A 25,901-nucleotide genomic window follows, 5' to 3' on the forward strand; every position below is an offset into this window, starting at 1 on the left:
TTTCGAATGCAAAACTCAACCACAACAACATGCTATCTACTGGTTTAATTGCTTCTTTGCTAAGATTGCAGGACCTTCTACGTGTCCTGTAGAAAATACATGAAAGATGTTCCCCCACGCATTCACCTTGGTAAGAAAAACAAGTTCAGTTAACCCAGTGCCAGACAGAAAACCGCTACTGTCCCGCACATCTGGATCATTCAAACATCCTATTAACATTGACTAAAATCCCAAATTGGAAAATATTTCACCATTTTATGTGCAGAACTTATTAAAAAATTGAATTACGTCTAAAGAGCGAACATAGTCATACTATTGTTATGTAACACAAACATATGTTCCGCACATTTATAAAATTGTACCCCGAGCTAGAGATGACAAGTGCCTTGATCGGCCAACGACATATGTCATGACAAATCAAGAAGCTTGTGAAGTGGCTAGAAGACATGTCTTGCTTTGGATAAAAATAACGGGCACATTACTAATCTAAACAAAGGACAAGGAGTTGATCCCTGCTGCCATGCCGCAACAGAATACCTCTCAATGCTTGCTCTTCAGAAGGGAAACAAGGACAACATCTCGGTGATAGTGATGAACTTAAAAGCACAAAGGAAGTTCAAGAACAAATCATAATTATTGACAATTACGGAAAGAAACGCTTATTTTCTGTTACCAAACAGGCACATAAAAATTAATCGTGCAATATATATATATATATATATATAGGCTCATGATCATATAGAAATCAATCTTAAAATAAAAACTAAAAACCACTATTGAAACTCCTTAAATTACTAAAGGCACTCACTTACACTTAATTGTAACCCAGCAGTAACCACCCACCCAGATCTACCCCATTCTTTCTCTTCCTTCTCTCTTTCATCAACCCCATTTTATCTCCCTATTCTCCTTCCACCTCTACTATCACATCTATGCCCACACGCTCCTACCAACACTGCCACTCATGTCATTGTTTCCGATTTCACCATCATCACCACCACCTCTACCACCCGCTCCTGATATTTTTACAAAAATCGGTGATATTCCGATATACCATTTAGTGATATCATCTATACATTTTAGTGATATCCGCTTTAGAAATTAGTGATATCCTCTGTAGAAATTAGTGATATTCGTAAAAATCTCCAGAACTTGATGCAAACCTCCAGATCTGTTTTTGTTTGTTGATTCTGGTGGTGATGACGGTGGTGGAGAAGAAGGTGGTGTGGATGGAGGGGACGAAGGCATAGAGGATGCGGGGGTGGGGGAGGTGGAGGTCGAGATGGAGTTATGGCGAAGGTAGGACCTGAGATAGCGCGTGGAGGTGAAGATGTTGGTGGTGGAAGTGTCGAGGTGGAGGTGATGATGACAAAGGTCGAGATGAAGGTGGTGGAAGAGGTGGAGGTGGGTGGACATTGGTGGTAGAGACGATGGAGGAGGAATGGAAGGATAATGGACGTGAACGGGATGGTAGTGGGCGACAAATGTGGAGGGAGCGGCGGAAATGATGGTGCCAGAAGTGGAGGCTTAGGCGGAGAAGATGGAGGTGGAGGTGGGGTTGTTAAAAAATTTAGCGATATTGTGTTTAGAATTTAGTGATATTGCAGGGTTTTTAGTTTCTAGAATAAGAGGGTTTGTATTGGAGTAGTGTTATATATATATATATATAGGCTTTTGCTCATATGAGATCCCAAATTTAGGTGAGATATGGGATCTAATCTCAGCCACTCAATAATTTAATATCAGAATAATCACAGCCGCACAAAATTACATTACATTCATTTTTGTGAAATATACAAAACAGAGATATGTACATTTATTCTGTCTGTTTTCTCTCTCTTCTCTTTCTTTTTTTTCTATGTCTTCGTCTCTCTCATCTCATATGAACCTCATCTTCGTTTAGTCGAAATTTAATTAGAGATTAGACGAAAGCGTTTCATCATAGTTTAATCATGATTACTGAGGATCTGCTGAAGATTAGCTCGAATCAAGGTAGTTCAATCAAATTTGTTTTCATTGATTCTAAGTATAATCGTATTGTGTATTATTGTAAAATTTTGTCTTCTATGTTGTATGTTAGCGATTTTCTGTATTTACAGGTTTTTGTTTGCTTTAATGTGTTCATGAGCTATGTGTTAGTGTTAATGTGATTCTATGTTGTATGTTAGTGATTTTCAACTTTCGCAGTTGTTTTGTTTTCTCAATGTGTTCATGAGCTATTTTTTATATGTTAACTGATGATTTTATGTGTATTATTTAGTGATTCTAGGTTTTATATTTTTCTATATGTTTAACTTATGATAACCTATTGGATATCTCTTATTTTAATAGTGATTTTTATTTTCCTGTGGTGTTTTTGTCTAATTTGAATTTTGTTTTATTGTTTAGTCTAATTTTGATATTTTGCTTTAATTTAAAGTTTTGTAGAAATTTTATTTTAGTGGTGATTACATATGTTTTGTGAGTGATTTTTGTTCTTATGTACTTTTATCTTCAGTTGAGTACACTAGTGATTTATGATTTTTACAGTAGTTTGATTTTTAAATGTATTTATGAGTTATTTTTTTTAATATTAACTAATGATTTTGTGTTTTTAGTGATTTTTAGTTCGGATTTTGTTGATTACTATGTTTGTTTAGTTTTTGTTGTGTATTTATATTTAGTGTTCTTTTGATTGATGTTTTGAATACAAATTTTTTTGTAGCTGTTAGTTTTGGCCAAGAAATCTCTGGTATAAGTAACAGCCATGGTTCGTTTCAAAATGAAGAAGTTGATTCTAGTTGTACCATTAGTCCAGGTGGCCGAAAGTACTATATTCCTGTTTGTGAAGATCATCTAAAACCGTTTGTTAAAAAATCTTTTCCATCTTTGGAGTCTGGTATTGCTTTTTATAAGGATTATGCACTGTTGAGTGGATTCGATATACGTCGTAGTGCTCAAAAAACAGATTCTGACGATGAGACTGTAATAAGCAAGTACCTTCTTTGTAATAGAGCTGGTTTTACTGAAATTAAGAAGAAATCTTTAGATTGCAGCAAGGGCAAAGCACGTAAAAAGAGGACTATGTCAGGGAGATGTGGTTGTGATGCAAAATTGGTGTTACGATTTGCTCCAGGGAACATATATTTTGTTTCTAATTTTGTTGAAGCTCATAATCATTCATTGGTTCCTGAAGGTTCTAGGCATTTTTTAAAAGGACGTCGTAAAATGTCGACTTGTTCTATGAATTTTGTATTTGATGCTAGTAAAGTCAATATTGGTGCAAGCAAATCTTTTAGGATGATGAAAGAGTTAGTTAAAGGTTATGAAAATGTTGGAGGTACGTCGAGAGATTTTAGGAATTTTGATAGAGATATGAAAGCTTTTATTGGTGAAGCTGATGGTCAAATGATTATTGACAAGTTCAAGGTTTTGCAAGAAACAGACCCCATGTTTTTCTACGAGTATGATGTTGACCTAGCTGGCAATCTTACCAAACTATTCTGGGCTGATTCGACGGCAAGAAGAAATTATGAACTATATGGAGACGCTGTTTCTTTTGATCCAACATTTAATACAAATAAGTAAGTAGCATTTTGTTTTTTTCGAGTTTACAAGTGGTGATTTTATTTATTAAAGCTATTCTTCTGAGATTTTTGCACTCTGTATTTTATTTTGTAACTCGACCCCTCTGTTTTAGGTACAATATGGTGTTTGCCCCCTTTACTGGTGTTGATAAGCACAATAAGTGCGTCACATTTGCATCCACTCTTCTTTCGAGAGAAGATGTGACAAATTTTACTTGGGCGTTTAATGCAATGTTGAAAGCTATGAGGAGAAATCCCGTTGTTTTAGTCACGGATCAGTGTCCTGCTATGAAACAAGCCGTACCTGAATGTTTTAAAGCAACCGATGAATTTCCTGCGTCCAGGCACCGTTTGTGCATGTGGCATATCACTGAAAAGTTTCCTGCTAAGGTATATATTGTCTTAGTTATTTGTAATATCCATTGTGATTTTTGTGTTTAAAATGTTGAGTGCAGATACAATATATTATGTTTTGTTGTGTCCAATTTGATCAGTTTTTAGTTCAGATGCAGTATATTATGTTTTGTTGTGTCCAATTTGATCTATTTTTAATTTTGCTCCATTTTACTTGTTTTAGCTTGGCCACTTCTTATGCAAAGAAACAGATTTTATGGAAAAGATAAAAAAGTATATATGGTCATCAACGATAGAGCCTGCTGAGTTTGAGGAGGGTTGGAAATCCGTAATGGATGAGTTTAAGTTGGAAGATCATGCTTGGTTATCATATTTGTATGCTATGAGGGAGTCATGGATCCCTGCATATTTTCGTGATAAACCAATGTATGGGCTGATTAGGACGACGTCGAGGTCGGAGAGTGAAAACTTTTTTTTTAGCCAGTTTCATCAAAGTGGAAGTACATTGTCTGAGTTTTACATTCGGTTCGAAAGTGCCATGGATAAACAACGTAATGAAACTAAGAATTTGAATCATGTGGATTCATCTGCCAAACCAGCCACAATTTCTACATTATTTCTTGAGGATGATGCAGCAGAGTTGTACACTCGTGAAATTTTTTACAAAATTCAAGAGGAAATTTTGGCAGCTCGTGATGATATGCGAATTCAAACTATTGGTCCTGAGATTAATGGTATGAAGTGTTATGAAATGAAGGACGTGAAAATGAAAGATAAGCTTTTCAAGGTTATTGTTACATTCATTTTTAAGATAAGCAGATTTTTTTTCTTGTATTGAGTTGATGATTTTTTTAATTTTGAAGCTTGACTGTTTCTTGTCTTTTATAGGTTGAAGTTAGCAGAACACATGCTAATTGCTCCTGTAAGAAATTTCTTATGTGTGGGATTCTTTGTCGGCATGCATTTTGTGCACTTAATCATTTCGAAGTGGTAAAGATACCTAGGCGTCTTGTTCTCAACCGGTGGATGAAAAATGCAGAAAATAAGGCTTCACTACAAATGTTTGGCTTATTGGATGATCATCAGAACAAGGAATCTGTTTCTGCAGAATTAGCAAATGTGTGGTTTACATTTCACAAGTGTGTGACTGTAGCAGGGATAGATCTTGTCAAACTTAAGCAAATCAGTACCACAGTAAAGGAATTACATGTATCTTTTGTTAATGATGGTGCAAGCTTTAACAAGAAAGATTTCTTGGGGAACTTGATAGGTAACAAACCAGTTGGGGAGATAACCATTCATCCACCAGTACAATGCAAGAATAAAGGGTCCGGTCTGAAGAGGCTTCTTAGCGAAAGGGAGAAAGCGATAAAACAAGTTGAAAAAAAGAAGCGGAAATGCAAACTCTGTGGTTCTACTGTTCATGACCAAAGAACATGCCCTAAAAAGAAGAAAATTGTTGAAGAGGAAGTTATGAATGGAGTGGATACAGAGATATCATCATGATGTTTAAAATTTTTTGTTTCTAGTTACATGGATATTTGATGTTATATCTGTGTTTAATTTTTTTGGTGATTTTTAATGTGTAATTGATGATTTTTATTGTTTACTAAGTGATTTGTTTAAAGATTTTTGGTGATTTGTCAAAAGACTTGGTGATTTGTCAAAAGACTTGGTGATTTGTTTAATGATCACTAAACTTATTTTTGTCAATTATGTAATATAAAATTTATTTTGATTTGTATTGACATAAGAATTATATAGCACATGAATGTGTGTGCATGTAACATATGTGACATATAGTGGTCTGGATTAGGCCACTGAGAAAACAAACTTAGCACCTGCTTTAGGTTTAATAATTAAGAGACTTGCATCAGGCCTAACATTCATATATATAGAGAACATAAGCATATAAATTAGTATATCCAAAGCCAAATTTGCATTCCATAGCAATTGAAAGTGTCAACATCTCATACAACCAATTTAATTTCTCAATCTTGAAACAGTACTAATTGTTGAGCAGTTTCATGATATCATAGAGATTGTAAAAGAAGTAACAATTATCAAACTATAGCATCATTCAATCACTTTTCAGGTGTGTCATCTTCTGTGGGGTCTTGATCTTCTGGGAACAGAACCTTCCCTTTAATATCATTCCTTCGAAATACAGCTCCATTCTTTTTTTCACTTGCAGCAAGCACTATACTCATCACTTTGTCCGATGCCATCTTGTTGTACAGAAGTTTTGATTCATTCAGTACGTGCTGTCTTTTTTCATTCAGAGGAGATGTCAAAATGGCATGACAGTACTTTGCACGGAGCTTTATCAGTTGCGCTGATTGGATGGTCTGTTTTCCAAATAATACCAGAAAGATATATTTCTCTTTAGAAAGCAAAGAAGACATTTATAGTGATTACATCAAAATACTTATATAATATACTTACACTTTCAGCTTTTAAATCAGTGATCCAATTCTTTGGTTCGCCTTTGTAAGTTTCCATGTGTCTTATCAAGAATATTCCACAGTCCTTGTAATTGCCTAATGTTTGCCAGGGCATTATCATGTACATAGGCTTGACGTTCTTCAATGATTGTGCAAGCAACTCAAACTTGTTTTCAAACAAGTAATTCACAAAGTGTTTGCGCTGCAATATTTATAATTTATGTCATTTTCAATGTTATGATTAATGTAATTGCAGAGATGATTTTATAACTAATTCATTTTATCATTTACTTACCAACAATTTAGGCTTTGGACCATACTCCTTTGCAGCATTTCTCCCTCGCCTGATGTTATCGATGATATCAAATGCCGGCTTCTTTAAATTGAAACTGATCAAGTACAAATGTCCATATGCAAGCACCGGAAAAAATATCTGCATATTTTATCGTGTTACCAACTAAATTATTTAGTAGCAAACTACAGTTTTCATGGTTCAGAGACATACCAAATCAGCGTTTCCTATACTTCTATTTGGGTATCTTTCAAAATAGTGCTTCATTTCACTCTTAAAATGCTCATACTGTTCTTCACTACTCCTTTTGTCATCCAAAGGTGCAATCTTTATATTTCAAACAGTACGAGGTTAATACGTAAATATAACAATAACAGATCAGGTGCTTATGACAACAACTAGAAACTGAGATTCTTACCGAAAGACCAGTGTCCATGTATAGACGCATCGGTGATTCCGTGGATTTATAATTTTCTCTAGCATTCATCAAAAATGACCACATGTCTATAACAGCATATGACACCTTTCTATCTGGCATGAGTGTTTTTATTACTTTTCGGAAACATGTGTACTCTCCACACACAAAAACTTGCTCCCTGTGAAATATATGATTATTAGAGCTGTTATTGAAGGATTCTTAAATATTCAAATTCACTAGATTGTAGTTTAAATCATTAAAAATCAGCGAGAATTTACAATACAGTCCACATAATCAAAATTACTTAATCACTAGCTATTAGTGGACTTAATCATCACAAGTAATGACAATATAAATATAAATAAATCATTAATATATCAATTAAATCAACATTAAAACTAATCACTACTTTTATTTGGCATGAGTTTTTTTATTACAACTTTCTCCCTGTGAAATATATGATGATTAGTGATGCCATTGTAAGGTGATTTAATATAACACATTGTTTGGTGATTAGTGTACTATAAATAAATATGTTAGTTGATTAACAAATATGTATGTTATATGATTGCTATGTGTATGTCACATAATCACATTATATGTAGTAATTACGAGAAACTTACATGTCATTCATATTGTCCAGAATCATCCACCTGTAGACAGCAATTTCTTGCCTGGTGTAACTTGAATTGACATCAATGTTTCTTTGAAGGTATGGTGATCGAAAAGCTGGCCCGACCTTGATCTCCCTCTTTGTCCTTTTCTCCATTTGTTTTTGTGGCAATGGATCAGTTCTCTTCCCATCATCTTTATTACCATCAGCATCTGATCCATGTTCTTCCATCAACTCTTTGCATAGCTGACTTATTCCAAGAGAGAATGATGGACATTGTTTATTATCATACTCTCTTTCAATCATTTCATAATCTCTTTCAATCTCCAATATCCCTTCAGGAGATTTTAACCAAGCAATAAGGTCAAGATAGTCATCGTGATCTGGTGGTAATTCACTTTTTTTAACTCTATCAACTGTATCAAGACGTGCTTGCTCTTCTTGACTTGCACACATTTGAATATCCTCGTCATTACAAAAATCATTCTCATAGCTCTCACTATCTATCCATTTATTTGCTTTGAACAAGTCCTTAATGCTTTTCTCGATTTCATCAATCTTCTCATCATTTGGATGTAGTTCTTTTGCTTTGTCTAATTCGGATTCATATTGATTCTTCGCTTCAATCAATTCTAGATTTGCATCTATCAACAAAGTTGCCTTTCTACTAAGTGATTCCCACCAATCCTGTTCAACAAATTATATTGAAATATACTATATTAACCACTAGAACGATAAAAGAAAAAAGCAGTGATTAGTTGATTAATAAATATAATACCATGCCATTCTTTTTGTGATTAAAATATTTTTCATGAAGCATATAAATAATCAAAATTGACGGTATAAGGTGGTTAATGTGATATATGGTCATTTAATGCATTAGTATGTGGTGGTTAGTGTGAGAATATAATGCATTAATATACCTCATTTGGATCATCATTCTTGCTGTGTCCATTATCATCCTGAACACCTTCGTTTCCAGTTTCAGGCCCACCATGCTCATTTTCGGCAGAGCCATTTTCCTAAATAAGCCAATGCAAACATAATATATTTATATTACATTTTAACAATTCCCATTCAGTTTCAACAATTCTTCTTTGGGTTTAAAAATATTTAGTTCTTATTTACGACTTAATAGTCCCCCTTTGATGCTAAAATCATTCAAATTATCGCTCAAATTACAGCTTCAATAAATTCAAGATTTCCATTAATCAACATAGTTGCTTTTTTACCAAGTAATTTCCACCAGTATTGTGCAACAAATTATATTAAAATATACTATATTAACCACTAGCACTATAAGAAACAACAGTGATTAGTTGATTAATAAATGTAATAACATATAATCACTTAAATTTTTTGATAGTTATGGTGGTTAATATGTTATATGGTGATTTAATGAATTTTGTATGTGGTGGTTATTTGTGGGAATGTGTTAATCATATCTACATAAAATTATAATGCATTTATATACCTCATGTGTAACATCATGGTAGTTGTGTCCATTATCATCTTCATATTCGTTTCCAGTTTCGGGCCCACCTTCATCATTTTCCACAGCACCATTTTCCTAAATAAGCCAATGCAAACAGAATACAATTATATTGGTGCGATAGTTTGGCGATCATTCACAAATGATTTTCAGAAATGGTGTTTTTACTGCATTTTGATAGTGTGACAGTTTGTTGATCATTTTGCTAGTAAAAGATAATGCATTAACATACCTCATTTGGTTCAGTAATTAGGTTATGTCTCTCATTTCCATCTTCCTCTCTGTTTGTTTGTTGAGCCATCACTTTATCATTTCCTGTAGCAGCTTTTCCCTAAGTGTGCAAATGACTTTATTTAGAAATAAACTACATAACAATTTTACTATGTACTTTAAGTGTTTGTACAGTAATTACCTTCCAAAGTAATATGTTATTTTCTTCCAACTCCTCTGCAGTTGCCAAATCAATTATAGCTCCAGAGCCAAATGCACCGTCTTCTCCTTCCATCACTTCCCTTTCCTTCAATTTCTCTTTTGTCCATCCTCTAAAAGCTGGGAAAAGTCTGAGGACAAGTTTCTTCTCTTGAAAACAGACCCGATCAACATACAATATCTGCCGAAGATGATCAATTGGTCAAATATTTATTCATGACATTTTAAACTATACATACTATTTATGAATGAGGTAAGGAATAAAACCAAAAAATACTTACAAGCAGAAAAATCATTGGTCCTGTAAAGAAAAGAGAAGATGTGCGCATCCACCTTTTCTTTGTGATTACAAGACTTTTTATCAGATAATTTGCCCAGTTGTACTTTGCACAGTGGTCCAAGTCGTCATTAAAATAAAGTACCGCTTGAGATACAAAATTGTTGGTATTTGATCTTATCAAAACGTTTGCCATAACCACCAGAAAATTCATCTTAAACGTATCGTCAACATCACCAGTTTGTTTTATCTTATCAACAACATCACTCGCTTTGACCAGACTTTGTCCATTACTAATTCCGAATTGTGATCTCCATTTTTTAAGTCTTTCTTGAACTGCATTGTCTTGGACAAATTCAATCTCAGCTCCTTGATAAGGCAACCCAAGTATAGCGTGGACAACCTTCCCAGTGATTTCTATAACTCCATTCTTTAGTACCAACATGCAATTTTTTTCATCAAAAGATTGAAGAACCTTATATGACAGCCTCTGTGGTAGCTCAACTAATTCGAACTTAAGCAAATTCTTAAAACCGGCATCCTCGATCCATTGTTGTTGAGCATCTGATAAAGCACATATCATGTCACTTAGTATTCTTGGCGAAATTCTGATTTTTGTTATTTCATCAGCCTACATAAGTCAGAAAAGATTGTATGAGCATGTGCAACTATACACAAATGATGATTAGTTGAAAGTAAAAACTTTTTTAAAAGAAGAAACTATACCTTTTCAACAATCTCAATTCTTTCCTCAATTTTCTCTTTTGCTTTTCTTTTTTGAGCTTTATCATCTACATTTGACTAATAAAAATGAAAAGTTATTTTCATATGTAATAATAATAAGTGATATGTGTGTGCATGTACTATGCAGTTACAAAGGTCTCATAATCATTTATCAGTGATATGTGTGTGATGATTATGCCAAAGGAAACTCATTTACCTTTTTTGCCTTCAACTTTATTTTGTTATCATTCAATCTCGGTGCCTCAGGAATCTCCTTTTCAGTTTCCTGATAAAAGTAACATTGTAAGGACTTTTAAAACAAATTTAAGCTAAACAAATACTGTAATCAAAAGTGGATTCAAATACATCATCAACGAGTCTATGTGTGCCCTTGTTTTTCTTTTTTTTTTTTTGGTTTTAGCTAGATGATTTACCTTAAGCACAAGCTTCCTTTTTACATTTCTTGTCTCAACAGTATTATCTTGCCTCTTTTCTTTGCTCTTTGACCATGGTGCAGGATCCACAAAATCATTATCTGAATCAGATAATGTAACTTGCCCTGTACCAAATAAACAATTCAAGAACTGATTACCTAAATCAACAAAACATAAAAAATATACAAACAGAGTAACTATTTAACCTCTCACTGGTCCTTTGTTTTCTTCTACAATAACCGTGTCCCCCACATTATTCATTGTTTCAGGAAGGTCTCCAACATGATTATTATTCTCACTTATAGTTGCATCTATGATCACTTGATCAGCATCGTCGGCTTCCAAATCCACATATACTGGTCCTGTAATCGGTCTTTTTAAACTTTTTAATATAAGTCTTGTGCTCCTACGTACTGAATTTCCTGTTCAAACTTGAGCGTTAAGCATTTCCATTAAAAAAATTTCCACACTAAAAAGCACAGACAATCAACTTTTTAATACATCAGTTTAAATCACTAAAATATGGTTAAATCACTACAATAGCGAATCAATACATCAACTAATCACTAAAATTATGGTTAAATCACTACAAAAGCAAAAATTCACAATAAAATTCAAATGTTCAAAATTAACTTAATCACTAGCTAAAATTAACTTAATCACTAGCTATTATCAAAAGAGGAATTTATAAATAGCTCCACTGTTTACGTGACTAGATTGAGTCACCTAATCTGAAATCATGATACATGTATAGGACACTAATATACTGCATACACTACCAAAAAATGAGCACCAATTTACAAACAATCCACATCATCACAATTAACTTAATCACTATCTATTAGTGAACTAAATCATCACAGCTAATGACAATACAACTATAATTATCAGTATAACATGTATAACTTCTTTTTCAGAACTATCAGTGGTAAAAACACATAATAAACCAAAAACATAAATAAAATCATTAATATATCAATTAAATGAGTATTAAAACTAATCACTCTTATAATAGCTTATAATCACAATTAAAATCAACATGCAATGTTAAATCACTATTGCTGAAAGCATTATTCACCAAACAAAGTACTAATGGACTAAAACAACACAAGTTAAACCTAAATAAGCACCAAAATACAATTAATATGTTCGAATCAGTAACAAAATTCAGGATAATCACGAAGATAAGTAAGATATACGTACTGCGAGGTATTTCAGCCATAACTCCTCAAAAAATCCTCTGAAACAGGTAGCAAAAACTTAACAATGCACTACATTCAATGAAAAACTCAATTCACAGCTCAATTAGATGTAAATCTGAGTTTAAGTAAAACTTAAATTGAAGAGTTTAAGTGATTATAACCTTAATCTGAGTTGAAATCGGCGTTAATCCGTGATGATTTGATGAGTTCGCGGTGTGTTTCTCGGTAACAGAGAGCGAGAGCTGGAGAGGAGAGAGAGCTGGTGGAGAGAGAGAGAGAGACACAACGGTAGAGAAAAGTGGGAAAAAGTAAAAGTGTATTAATTTTTTGAACTGTCTGTCTTAAATTTTGACAGTGCCATTAAAGTTTTGTTAAAATTACAAAAAAACCACCGAGATTTTAAGCTTTTGTAGGCTGTTATAATTTATAAGATGAACGGTTATGATGTGATCTCATATCTCACCCTAATTATAGTTCTCAATGGAGCGCGACTCTATATATATATATATATATATATATATATATATATATATATATATATATATATATATATATATATATATATATATATATATATATATATATATATATATATATATATAAGTGAGGGACGTTTACGTTGGTATGGACATATTCGGCATAAATGTAACTCAGCACCGGTTAGGAGAGTCGAACACATATCGGTTCGTATTTTAGTGAGATAGATGAATTAAATATTAAATGTATTTTTATTGTAAAATGATCATATATAAATTAAGAATGTGCATTAATTGAAGGCATGTATATTTAAATATGTACCATACTAAAAAATGTTTATATGTTTAGTTTCACACATTAAAATTACTTTCATTTAATGACTATTAATGTGGTTCTAAGGTTCTAAGTTTAAGCGGTTCTGTCTAGAACCTGACCCATATATATATATACTGGGTACGTTTAGTTTGATTTGGTTTATATATATAAATAGAGGAAAGTTATTTGGAGTCCTACTTTTTTTGGAGTTCTCGGAGTCCCAATCCCGACCCTCCATTTTGCTCTCATCTAATGGCTGTAGTTTCATTAGAATTTTATAATATTTAAATAATTAATTATATTATCTTTCCAAATTGAGTGCTCACTCATCTCTTCCATTATTGTAGTGTCAGTTTGTTTTCTTACTGAGTTTGTGGGAGAGAGATTATCCTGCCATTTGTTACTCCACATGTCCAGCGTTTCTATATTTCCTTCTCGATTTACATCGAATTATTACAGAATTTTCTTAGTTTTCTCTTCTTTTGGAATCATGACACTATATGAGAAAGGATCTACTATGTAATTTCTCGAATCATAGGAGTGTTTTTAGGAGGTTAGGTTTTGCTTTTGTTCAGCACTGTGTTTTTCATTACTTCAACATCAATTTTGATTGCTCCCATATCAGCATCATCTGTAGTATCTTCATGGCATTGCTTGTATCTCTTCTTCGTAACAATGTTGTCTTTCTTTTGTTCTACATAACCAGTGTCTAATGTTTAATAACAAAGGCGATTCATGTAAGTTCTGCAGTTTCTGTTACATTGAAAAAGTTTCTCTAGGTATTCATTTATCGAATAATTGTGTGCATGACGTGTTCAAGATTACTGTATTTTGCTCCCTTCTTTTTGTGTTTTGTTCTGCGCATGTGGTTATGTGCTTCATTAGAATCTATGTTCTGCATTCTTGAATTAGATAGTTGCGTAGTTCAATATAGTGTTTTAAACAAAATCGTGCAGGACAAAGCACATTATCTCCGACTGGACAACAAAAAGTAAGTACCTCCACCCATTATCTCCGACAAAGCACTCTGTGTTCAAAATTTATTCGAGAAGCCTAGAAAGAGAAGGATACAAATCTCTTTTCTGCAGAACAATATTCATCTCAATCACTATATACAAAATTGACAACAAGATATCAGGACTATTTTCTTTTTCAAATTGTTACTGACGTGTTTTGCGTGCAAAATGATAGTGGCAGTAGTAGAAAACACAACTGCTTGTATTTGACTTTATTTTTAAAATAAAACAAATTAAACTTTTTTTGTCAACCGTAGGATAAGGTATTTGATCCAACGGTAGATAGATAGGACTCCAAATACTCCAAAAAAGGGGGTTTCCAAGGAACCCAACTCAAATAGATATATGGAGATGCTCAAATAAAGACCACCTTTAGCCTAAAAACCTAAAAACTAGTTTAAAATGATCAAACATCTCCTCTTACATTTTAAAACTGACAATATGCATCCCCTAGTTTTGTCATTAACTTTTTAAAACTTACACTTTCTACCCAAATGTCATGTCAGCAATGGGACCACACCAATGCGTCACGTCACCTGCCACATCAGATGTCACGTCGGCACTAGGTCCACCCAGGCTGCCACGTCAGCACCGGGCCCACCTAGGCTGCCACGTCAACGGCCACGCCAGCATGACGTCACTACCACGTCAGCAAGTGATGACGTGACAGCTTCCACGTAAGTAGACATGCCACGTCGGCACTGGGCCTGCTGCCACGTCAGCAGTGGGTCCCCCAGAAAATAAAAAATAAAAAGTAAAAATATGAAGTGGAGTGCAGTTAGCAATTTGTGGAGTGCTCATAACCAATTTGGGAGTGTACTTAGTGGGTTTTAGGTTTTTAGACAAATTTGATTTGTATTGGAGTAAGACCATATATATATATATATATATGTATATATATATATATATATATATATATATATGTGCCAATATTCTAGAGAGGTACTTCTTATATGGAGTTACATATATATATATATATATATATATATATATATATATATATATATATATATGCCAATATTCTAGAGAGGTACTTCTTATATGGAGTTACATAGTACACCATTATAAATCATCAAGTGTATTATAAATTCTATTATAAAATATATATAAAATGTGATTCTAATATAGAATATTATAACATATATCTAATATAAGTAATTTAACACTTAAAATTTGAAGAAAAAAAAATTTATTTTTGAAATTGATTCTAAAACAGAATAATTTTGGATGATTATTATTCTGTTATAGAATCTTGTTGAGATATTACATAATTTTGAATCACTTTTGGAATGAAAAGAATCGTATAACTTCGTTTTCGATTTAATAATCAAAATTTGTAATTATATTCCAGAGAAAATATAATAGATATATGTGTTATGACTAAACAGGCAGTTGTAGAGGCAAAAACTAAGGCATATCAAGATCTGTATAGGCGTCTAGGTACTAAGCAAGGAGTGAATGAAATATTTAAACTTGCAAAAGCATGTAACAAGAGACGTCAGGATATTGGTTCGGTTCGATACATTAAGGACGAGGGTGATCATGGTTTGCTCATGATGTAGATATTATAACGAGACGGGGTAGGTATTTTTCTGAGTTATTTAACGCAGCTCGAGGAAGGGAGATTGTATTCGAACAAGAGAGTGTCAATGTTCCTCACAATGATGTTGGTATGAGTCAAGATATTACTGTGGAAGAGGTACGCGCAACTTTATGCATGATGTGTAGAGCTGAAGAAAAAGCCCGGGCCTAAAAAGCCCGTTTAGATAGAGCCGATAACAAGCCCAGATAAAGCCCCGATATAAAAAGTCCGGACCAGTCCAGGACTAGCCTGCAAGTCCTCACAAAGCCTTAATTTTACAAAAAAAACATGGCCCGGCCCGGGAAATAATCTGGCCCAGTTATGGCCCAGATTAAAGCTCGGCAGCCAGTCCAGATAAAAGCCCAAAATGCCTGGACAAATTCTGTGGAATAAAACTAAAATATCATAAAGACAGGAAATCAGTAAAGGAGTTGCTCAATTTAAATAATTGGCTTGTATACATTTAATATACTACATTGTACAGAGTCTACAGATTATACAATTTACAATTATTACAACAATATAAAACAGTGTCTACAATTATTACACAAATATAAAATTACTTCTTGTATTTCAAAGATGACTCCAGAGGCAAGTTGATCACAAATAAGCCCTACAGGTTATATATGGAACTATGAGCAAGCATTACAAAGAGATATGCAAATGAAACTAATCATCTCACAGGGATTGCCATTCAATAATTTTGATGATGATGGAATGACCAGCTACATACATCACAACCTTCAACCAAAATATCAAAAGGTTAGTAGAATTACTATTCGTCATGATGCAATTAAAGGTTATGTAAAAGTAAAAAAATCCATGATAAATTTTTTTGAAAATTATGAGGGTAAAGTTAGCTTAACAAGTGATGTGTGGTCTGCTGGACAGTATTTATGTCTTTTATGTGTATTACATGTCACTGGATAGATATGGATACTTGGCAAATGAATAAAATAATAATTTTTTTTGATCAATTTGAACTCCCTCGTTTCGGAAATGCTATTTATTATAACATGATGACATGTCTTAGAGAATTTAAGATTCGTGATAAATTAATTAGTATATCTTTTGACAATTCTAGTAATAATACGTCGGCTATTGGTATATTAATTAGAGATTTAAATCCAATGCTAAATGGTTCTTTTTTCCATACTAGATGTGTGTGTCTTGTTCCGGACTTATCTTCGGCTCCACACAATGCTTTACTGCTCCTCCTCTGTCCGCCTCTGCTACAAGAAATTGCAAATCAACAACAGATTAAAAACCCCAAAACAAAAAACTACCGTGTAATAATGTAATACACACAAAAGTATCAAAGAAGTAAACATGATATAATCTTTGAATAATTTACAGAACTGAATTGTTTATAGCCAATATTTGATATAATTTATGTAGATTAGACACGAGATGCAAAACCCAAGTTTAAGGATTACATCAATTAAAAACAAACAAGCCTCATTTTTGTATCAAGCCATTATACTGAGATAAAAGGGTAGGGGGAAGAGGTTTAAGAATCAATCAATTAAAAGAAAAGTGGGATCATATAAAAAGAAGGGGTATACCTCGGAGCTCCATCTCCACAGGTTCTAGTAGTTCAGGATCATCGGCATCAACTTTATTTACAAAGTAGACAAGTAATTGCACACCAGAATACCACCATCCACTTAGTGCAATCAGCATCTCAACTCCCTAAATAAAACAATCAACATATAAAATAGAGTGAAACGAAACCCTAGAAAAGATGGAGTGATAAATGAACAAAAAAGAAACCCTAATTTAACTCTCTCGAACTCGAAGTCGACGACACGATGAACCGCTCGATTTCGTTGCCGGTGGATCGCCGAAGCTTCAGTGACTAGAAGGCTGGTGGATCGCCAATCGCCGGAGTCGAGGGGCGGAGAGAGTCGGTGATAATGTGATAAACAAAAGATATGTTTATAATTATTTTACAAAATAAAAGCTCGGGTCAAAGCCCGCTAGTCTATCAGGCTTGCTATGGTCCTTCATTTTCGATAATTTATCAGGCCCGGCCCGGCTCGATAAATAAAAAAACCTGGTCCAGATTTTAGAAAAAAAGCCTGGGCTTTTTAGGACCGGTCCTGGCCCTGCCAGACCGGTCCTTTTGTTCAGATCTAATGATGGTTAAAGGTAAGATAGTTGGGCTCGATGAGATTCTGATTGAGGTGTGGTAGTGTTTGGCGAAATAGGGTGCAAGATGGTTGACCGCTCTTCTTAATGTTATATTTCGGACATCCAGGATGCCAAGTGCCTGGCGGTTATGTATTGTTGTACCCAATTAAAAAAATAAAGGTGATGCTCAAAGTTGTAGTAATTATCGTGGTATTAAGTTGCTTAGTCATATAATAAAACTCTGGCAACGAGTTATTGAGTGCAGGATTCGAAGAATTGTTACCATTTCACCAAATCAATTTGGTTTTATGCCTGGGAGGTCAACCATTGAGGCGATTTATCTCATTCGTTGTCTTATGGAGAAATATCGAGAGCGTCGTAATGATCTTCATATGCTATTTATACATCTTGAAAAGGCTTATGATAGTGCACCACGGGCCATTTTTTGGAGATGTTTAGCAGCGCGAGGGGTCTCAGCGGTGTATATCCTGATCATACAAGATATGTATTCAGCGGTGAGGACACGTGCTAGGACACTCGTTGGAGATACTTAGTATTTTCCGGTTGAGGTAGGTCTTCATCGAGGTTCGGTATTAAGCCCTTTGCTTTTTATAATGGTTTTGAATGTGAGTACCCATGACATTCAAGCTCCTGTGCCTTAGTGGATGTTTTTTGCCGATGATTTTGTGTCAATCGCCGAGTCTCGGAACGAGGTTAATGTGAAATTTGAACAATAGCGTACATCACTAGAGGGTTATGGATTGCGTCTGAGCCGTTCTAAAACTGAGTACCTCTATGCCAATTTCAGCGAGGAGATTCATGAGGATGTTGCTGTATGTATTGCAGAGGCCCATGTACCCCAAACTAATACCTTTACATACTTGGTTTCTATCATTCAAAGTAATGGCGGTATTTCTGCGGATGTGACACATCGTGTTTCGACAGGATGGCTTCGCTGACGGGCTACTACTGGTGTCTTGTGTGATAAAAGTGTACCTTTGAAGTTGAAAGGTAAATTCTACCGAGTAGCAATCAGACCATGATTACTATATGGTTCCGAGTGTTGGCCATTGAGAAAGACTCAAGAGCGTAGGCTAGAGACAGCGGAAATGCGTATGCTGCGTTGGACTTGTGGTAACACCATGATAGATGATATACCAAATTTGTTACTTTTCGACGTCTTTTAGGTGTTGAGTCTATATCTAAGAAAATAAATGAGGGACGTTTAAGTTTGTATGGACATGTTCGGTACAAATGTAACTCAGCACTGGTTAGGAGAGTCGGACACATATCGGTTCGGGACAAGAGAAAGAGAAGTCGGCCCCGTCGGACATGGGCTGATCAATTAAGTTTGGACATGGGAGCCCTGAATCTCACGGGTGATATGACATTAGATAAGAATGATTAGAGATGGCGTATTAGAGTTGTTAATACTCGGTCTTGTGACTTACAGAGATTATGAGTGTTATGGCGTTATGCTTTAAGGGAAAGGTTCAACTCAGTCATTGACAAATGCATTAGCGACAAGAGGTTTTGAATATTATGGCGTTCTTTTTTTAAGAATAGGCTCAGATCATTCATTACCAAAGGTATTCGCGATAAAGGTGAGTCCCATGTGTCAGGAATCATGGGCCAATGTACTATTCACATATATCTCACACAACACTTTGTCTTGCACTAAGCTGGGGGTCTTCACGGAAACTAGGGGTGATCGCGATGCGGGCAGTGTGGTTTTTGGCTAAAACCGCAAACTAAACCGCATATGCGGTTTTGCCAAATTCTCAAACCGCAACCGCACCACGAAGAGTTAAAACCACATAAACCGCACCACGCAAAGGCGGTGCGGTTGCGGTGCGGTTTATGCGCTTTATATATATTTAAATTATTTGTTAAAATTAAATTATAAAATTTATCCATAATCAATTATTTTTCGGAGAAAATATAAGGGTTAATTATCTAGTTGGTCACTGATGTGGGCTTAATATATCAAGTTGGTCACTGAATTAAAAAGGGTATCAAGATGGTCACTAAAGTCATCATAAATATCAAACAAGTACCTTGAAATATGAGTTCAAGCAATAAAAATATTATTTATCTTTTACACATTATTTTTAAATGTTACCACAACCAACTAAAAGGTTATGACTTCTACTATTTATGATAATATGTTTAGATTTTATCAAGTTTATTTAATATTTATTTTTTATTATATAGGTATTTTTTTTGTTTTAATTAAAAAAATAATAAATAAACTTGATAAAATCTAAATATATTATCATAAATAATAAAAGTCACAAACTTTTAGTTGGTTGTGGTAACATTTAAAAATAATGTGTAAAACTCTATAAATAATATATTTATTGCTTGAACTCATATTTCAAAGTACCTGTTTGATATTTATGGTGACTTTAGTGACCATCTTGATACCGTTTTCAGTTTAGTGACCAACTTGATACATTAAACCCACTTCAGTGACTAACTTGATAATTAACCCGAAAATATAATATGATAAAAGTGGAAATTAAATCATGAATACGTGTTCGCCACTTCGCCTATCCGACATACATTGAACTGTAATACATTCTAGCAAATTTGCAAACACAAAATAAATTACAAGAACAGACAACTAGTGCTTACATCTGAGTCCCGAGTCCTGATGCTTTCCTATTGCTGCACACTAAGACTACCAGCGCACAGACCTACTAAGGTAGGATTACTGTCAGGTAATGGGCTTTGGATTCATATGTGATGGCTATGATATATAAAAAAACTTTATTGATACATGATAAAATAGCAGATTAATGGATTTATATTTATATAATATATATATAATATATTTTTTATATAATATATTAAATACGGTGCGGTGCGATTTTAATCTCATTTTGTAAAATTAAAACCGCAAACCGCACCGCGCCTTGCGGTTTGACAAAATTTCGAACCGCAACCGCACCACAAAAATTAAAAACCATATATCGCGGTTCGGTTTGTTGCAGTGCGGGCGGTTCTTGCATTTTTTGTGGTTTGATGATCAGCCCTAACGGAAATAGTCTCCCAGCTTTTCAGATCCGCATTTGACAGTCTACACTATAATAGACACTGTGCGCATTTGACATACATAATTTTACACATCAGATATCATTTAAAATCCTGAAATTTATCAAATGACTTATTGGATATGTACATAAAAAAGTTAGATTTGAATTTTATTTAAAATTCAGAACATTCAAACACTAGCATATAACTGAGAAATTTAAAAAGCACTCGGATCATATCATTTGTAATCCAAACTTTAAAAAAGATACATGGTTTCAAACATAATGTAACGGAAAGGGAATTGCATTAGCTACTGGCCTACCATAACCATTATACATATTTGAAATGACAGTACGATGATTAAAATGAAAAAAAATCTCATTTTTAGTGCAGGAATTGATGATGAGATATATAATCAAATGACCGACGTCAAAGAGGTCTTGTATGATCCTGCACCAAGTGTTTATTTGAATTGTGGGCAAAATCGGGGATCAGTGAAATTACACACCTAGAGGGGGGGGGGGGGTGAATAGGTGTTATGGCTAATATACCCGATTTTTATAAGTTACCGAATAATTAATCTGTCAATGACAGCCTGCTGTTAATTTTCAGAGTAAACAGTTAGCCTGCTAATAAGATAAATGCAATGCAGATAATGTAAAGCAGTATGCTAGCAACACCAAGAATTTTAGCCAGGTTCGACCCCTAACCCTAATGGTCTACGTCCTGGTCCCCTACCAACTGGTAAGAGATTATATTATTAATCAAGAAATGTCAACGATTACAAGATTCAATAATATAACTCCCTTTCTCCCTTGTTCCTGTTATCAGCCTGCTGAAACCCCTGAACCACGAACCAAAAGCCTACCAAGACCTATACTTCCCAAGTATATTCTCCTAGCTAACTAGTTCCCTTGTTCCCTTGTTTCACAAGCTGGATACACAGCAACAAAACATTACACCTTGAACAATACAATGAATAAGTGTAATACAACCGAAACTATGAACTCTCAATATAGATATATATGCAAATATAAGTACTAGAGCTCAACAAAAGATTTAGCAATGTAAAGAGTTGTATTTCAGAAAGCTTGGTGTGTTCTCCTTGTTCTCTACCGAAAATGAAAGCACACACAAATTTATATACATCATACCAACGGTCATAATCCAACAAACTTCCCAACGATCTTGGTAACAACCTCACGTTTAAATTTGAATTGAATGATGAACGTTTGAATGAAGTAAGATTACTGAGTAAAAGATAAAATCCATTTGAAATCATCTCAGTAAGATATTTAAACTAAAACCCGTTTGAAACAAAGTAGGAGTTTGTTAAAGATAAAATCGATTTGAAATAAAATCTCCTATTTGTTAGGAAAACGTTTTTGAATGAAACTCTTTATAAAACTGAGCTCTAATATTTATATCAGATATATATAAATATCAGAATCCTTACAAAGTCGTATCCTATTAATTCTCCTTGAAAATAGACTTTGATCTCTATCCGATTGTTTCTCTGTTCACGCTGTAAGCCTGCTGATAGCTTGTAAATATCCCTGTAAGCTTGCTGACAGCTATAATCATGCTAACATCCTGAAATACTGTTAGTCCGCATAAACAACCTTTGATAGCATGCTAACACATATCAGTTTCATGTTATTAGCTTGCTGTTAGTGTCATCATCAAAACCTTGAGAGTATCAATCTCCCCCTTTTTGATGATTACACTATATTAGGAAAAGTAATAAACTCCCCCTAAATATAGCAATCTAATATCACTAAACTTTCACAATTATCACAAAGAATAAAATCTAGCAGATATATCTAATTCACAGATATTCACAGATATGCAATATTTAACACAGAAAGCAATTAACCAAAGCAACTTGCATAGATAATTAACCAGGATAAACCACCTGGTGTCCAAAATATTATCCAACAAAACAAACCAAGTTAACTCAGGATAAACCACCTGAGACCAGCAAATTCAAATCCAACCAACACAAAACAACTTAGTCTTAAAGCAAATTAAAACTTAGAGCCAATAATGTACTTAAGCAGATAACACAAACTTAAGTAAAGTATTATTAATTTCCTAATTTCCTCCCCCTTAATCATTAAAAAAGGTTGAGAAAATCAAGTTCCAGCCTTGTCCTGATCATCCTTGTCCATTGCAAACTTTTTGGCTAGCTCTGCAGCAATAATATTCCCAGCCAGCATTGCATTCCCAGCTTCAGCATACTTCGAGTCAGTTCCAGCAGCCTCCTTCAGTGCATCCATAGCTGTTCTAGGCCGTGGGCTATCAGTAGCATCATCCTCTGAAGTGAAAGTGGCCTTCACATCAGATGAACCGCCAGAGCCATACATACGTTTGCAGAGTTCATAAGCAAAGCTTCCCGAACTGCATTTCTCTGAAGCAGTTGAAGTTCGAGCCCCAAACATCATGTCTTTCCAAAAACCAACCTGAGAAACCAACTCAGCCATCTGCTCAGATAGCTGCTTCTGCCCATCCATCACATCCTTGTGATTTGCTCTAAGCTCTTCCATATACTCATGAATCTCTTGAGCAGAAATTCCCAGATCAACAACATTAACCGACTGTGCAGGAGGTGGAGGAGGAGGAATTTCAACAGCAATTAAATTCCCATCCTTGTCCAGCTTCAAATTGGACTGAGCCAAAAACTTAGCATCCAAAAATTCCTTAGCAGTAACAGTCTCCTCATCAACAAACGAGACCCCAAACCACTCAAACACCCGAGTCAATAACAACCCATACGGTAAACCACCAGATGATTTACCCTCAACAGAATCCAACATATTTTTCAAAATCAAATCAGGTAAATCGAATTTCCTACCAGCCATAAGCATAGAAACAACAACAATGTCTTGAGACGACAAATTGGAACGAGTTCCAAGTCTCGGACTTACATTCTCTATAGACAACTTAAACAAAGCTTGAGCCAGAGGGAGTAACTGAGTAGTGGAAGGAAAAGCATTTTCAGAAACAGTGTCAGACCCCGTGATTAACCTTAATTGATCAGCGTGAGAGAAACCCTCGATATCCTTAGGTCCTCTTTTAGTGTGTATAGACACAGTGGATGGAGGAATTTTCAAAATAGCACCCAAGAACATAGACGACAGACAGATTTTGACATCCGAAACAAATGACACATATTGATCCGACCCAACCAGTTGAAGATTTGCATAAAACTCACGCACTAAAGCAGGATAGCAAGTTTTAGGCACATCAACTAAGAAAGAGTGAAACCCTAGATCCTCAAACAACTTGACAACGCCACAAGTAAAGAAAGTTTTGCCGGAAATAGGCTTACCCAAGATAACTTTCCGACCGGCGAGTCCGCGAACAGCAAGAACTTCCGATTTGACCTTCTTCTGACCCGATTCAACTCCAGTATCACCGCGATTGACACCAGACAACTCATCGCCGCTTTCCACAGTGACCAACTCATCATCATCCTCATCAATTAGCTTTCTCTTTTGGGAAATCGAAGAGGGCTGTGGGGTGTGGGCTTTGAGATTAGCTCTCGTCTTTTTCCTCATTGCGACACGGAGACCGATTGAGGCTATGGTGAGTACGAAGAGTTTTCGGAGAAGTAATGACAAAACCCTAGCGTCTCGGGGAGGAGTATATATGTAGTTGAAGAGGCGCGGAGAGAGGATATATTTTAACACTCTTTTAACAATTATCAGGGGAGTAGTTTTAGGAATAAAATTAAACGAACTAAAATTCCTAAAATAATTCATGTTAATCTATTAGAAACCGAATGAGTTAAAGATTGTTAACACTACTTATCTCTTATCACATATATATATCCATAGAAATTGAAATTTGAATTTTAAACTTATCATAAATTACACAGATAAGCACAAAGTCACGTATCAAAATTCAACACAAAAATTCATCAGTCTAAGCACATAACGGTAATATCATTTATGTACACATATATCAATTAAACACTTAAACTGACCGGCATGCAAAATAAATAAAAATTATATAAAATGCTAGGAGTAAGCTGATAGTACCCGGACCATGCTTAAGAGCCTGCTGACTGCACATCACACATACCCAATTCCCTTCTCAGCACGACATAACGTTCTTCAGGAAGAGGTTTTGTGAAGATGTCAGCTAGCTGATCTGCTGTAGCCACAAAAATAAGCTTGACAGCACCCTTTGCAACATTGTCTCTCAGAAAATGATGTCTAACATCAATGTGCTTTGTCCTTGAATGATTGACTGGATTTTCTGAAATGTTGATTGTACTTGTGTTGTCACAAAAGATAGGAGTTTGCTTGCATTTGATTCCAAAGTCCTTCAATTGTTGTCTCATCCATAGCATTTGAGAGCAACAGCTACCAGCTGCTAAATACTCCCCCTCAGCCGTAGATAGAGCAACTGAAGTTTGCTTCTTGCTTAACCAAGAAACTAAGCTTTGACCCAAAAATGCACAAACACCACTTGTACTCTTTCTATCAGTTTGACTACCTGCATAATCTGCATCACTATACCCAACAAGATCAAAAGCATTTGTGATAGGATAGAATAAGCCCAAAGTAATGGTTCCACTTAAATATTTAAATATTCTTTTAACAGCTTGTAAGTGAGAATCCTTTGGTTTTGCTTGAAATCTAGCACAAACACAAACACTATACATAATATCAGGTCTAGAGGCTGTAAGATAAAGTAAACTACCAATCATACCTCTATACATTCGAATATCAACATCTTTACCATTTTCATCTGCTGTCAGCTTGCTGACAACGCTCATCGGTGTTGATTTCGCCTTGATATTCTCATATCCAAATCTTTTGAGTAGATTCTTGATATACTTGGATTGATGCACATAAATTCCTTCTGAAGTTTGCTTAATTTGGAGCCCCAAGAAATAATTGAGCTCTCCCATCATGCTCATGTCAAACTCACTATGCATGCACTTTGAAAACCACTTACACAAGGAATCGTTAGTAGATCCAAATATAATATCATCTACATATATTTGAACAACTAATATATCTTGACCTTTAATAATGGTAAACAAAGTAGGATCAATTTTACCTCTAATGAAACCATTTTTGATCAA

The 25,901-nt window shown here is 34.7% G+C and overlaps 3 protein-coding genes across 3 annotated transcripts; 1 reads left to right on the plus strand and 2 right to left on the minus strand.

The window, feature by feature from the left end:
• Nucleotides 1-1,452: 1,452 nt before the first annotated feature.
• LOC108207270 (protein FAR1-RELATED SEQUENCE 5-like) lies at nt 1,453-5,426 on the plus strand. Its single transcript, XM_017377730.2, has 5 exons — nt 1,453-1,552; nt 2,705-3,563; nt 3,680-3,956; nt 4,144-4,707; nt 4,809-5,426. The coding sequence occupies exons 1-5, from the start codon at nt 1,453-1,455 to the stop codon at nt 5,424-5,426; spliced, it is 2,418 nt and encodes an 805-aa protein (XP_017233219.2).
• Nucleotides 5,427-5,858: 432 nt separating this feature from the next.
• LOC135150144 (uncharacterized) lies at nt 5,859-9,779 on the minus strand. The gene is made up of 10 exons (XM_064086289.1): nt 9,592-9,779; nt 9,412-9,510; nt 9,162-9,257; nt 8,611-8,709; nt 7,698-8,374; nt 7,075-7,252; nt 6,870-6,983; nt 6,660-6,797; nt 6,366-6,566; nt 5,859-6,268 (listed from the first exon to the last, which is right to left on the minus strand). The coding sequence occupies exons 1-10, from the start codon at nt 9,682-9,684 to the stop codon at nt 6,005-6,007; spliced, it is 1,959 nt and encodes a 652-aa protein (XP_063942359.1). The 5' UTR covers nt 9,685-9,779; the 3' UTR covers nt 5,859-6,004.
• A 71-nt stretch (nt 9,780-9,850) lies between these two features.
• On the minus strand, nt 9,851-12,526 carry LOC135150482 (uncharacterized). The gene is made up of 7 exons (XM_064086803.1): nt 12,406-12,526; nt 12,246-12,313; nt 11,249-11,464; nt 11,043-11,167; nt 10,826-10,894; nt 10,612-10,686; nt 9,851-10,516 (listed from the first exon to the last, which is right to left on the minus strand). Exons 2-7 carry the CDS (start codon nt 12,262-12,264, stop codon nt 9,851-9,853), a joined length of 1,170 nt encoding a protein of 389 aa, XP_063942873.1. The 5' UTR covers nt 12,265-12,313; nt 12,406-12,526.
• Nucleotides 12,527-25,901: the final 13,375 nt, after the last annotated feature.

The sequence above is a fragment of the Daucus carota genome, chromosome 2 (genome assembly GCF_001625215.2).
Source record: "Daucus carota subsp. sativus chromosome 2, DH1 v3.0, whole genome shotgun sequence".
In the NCBI taxonomy this organism is placed as follows: Eukaryota; Viridiplantae; Streptophyta; class Magnoliopsida; order Apiales; family Apiaceae; genus Daucus; species Daucus carota.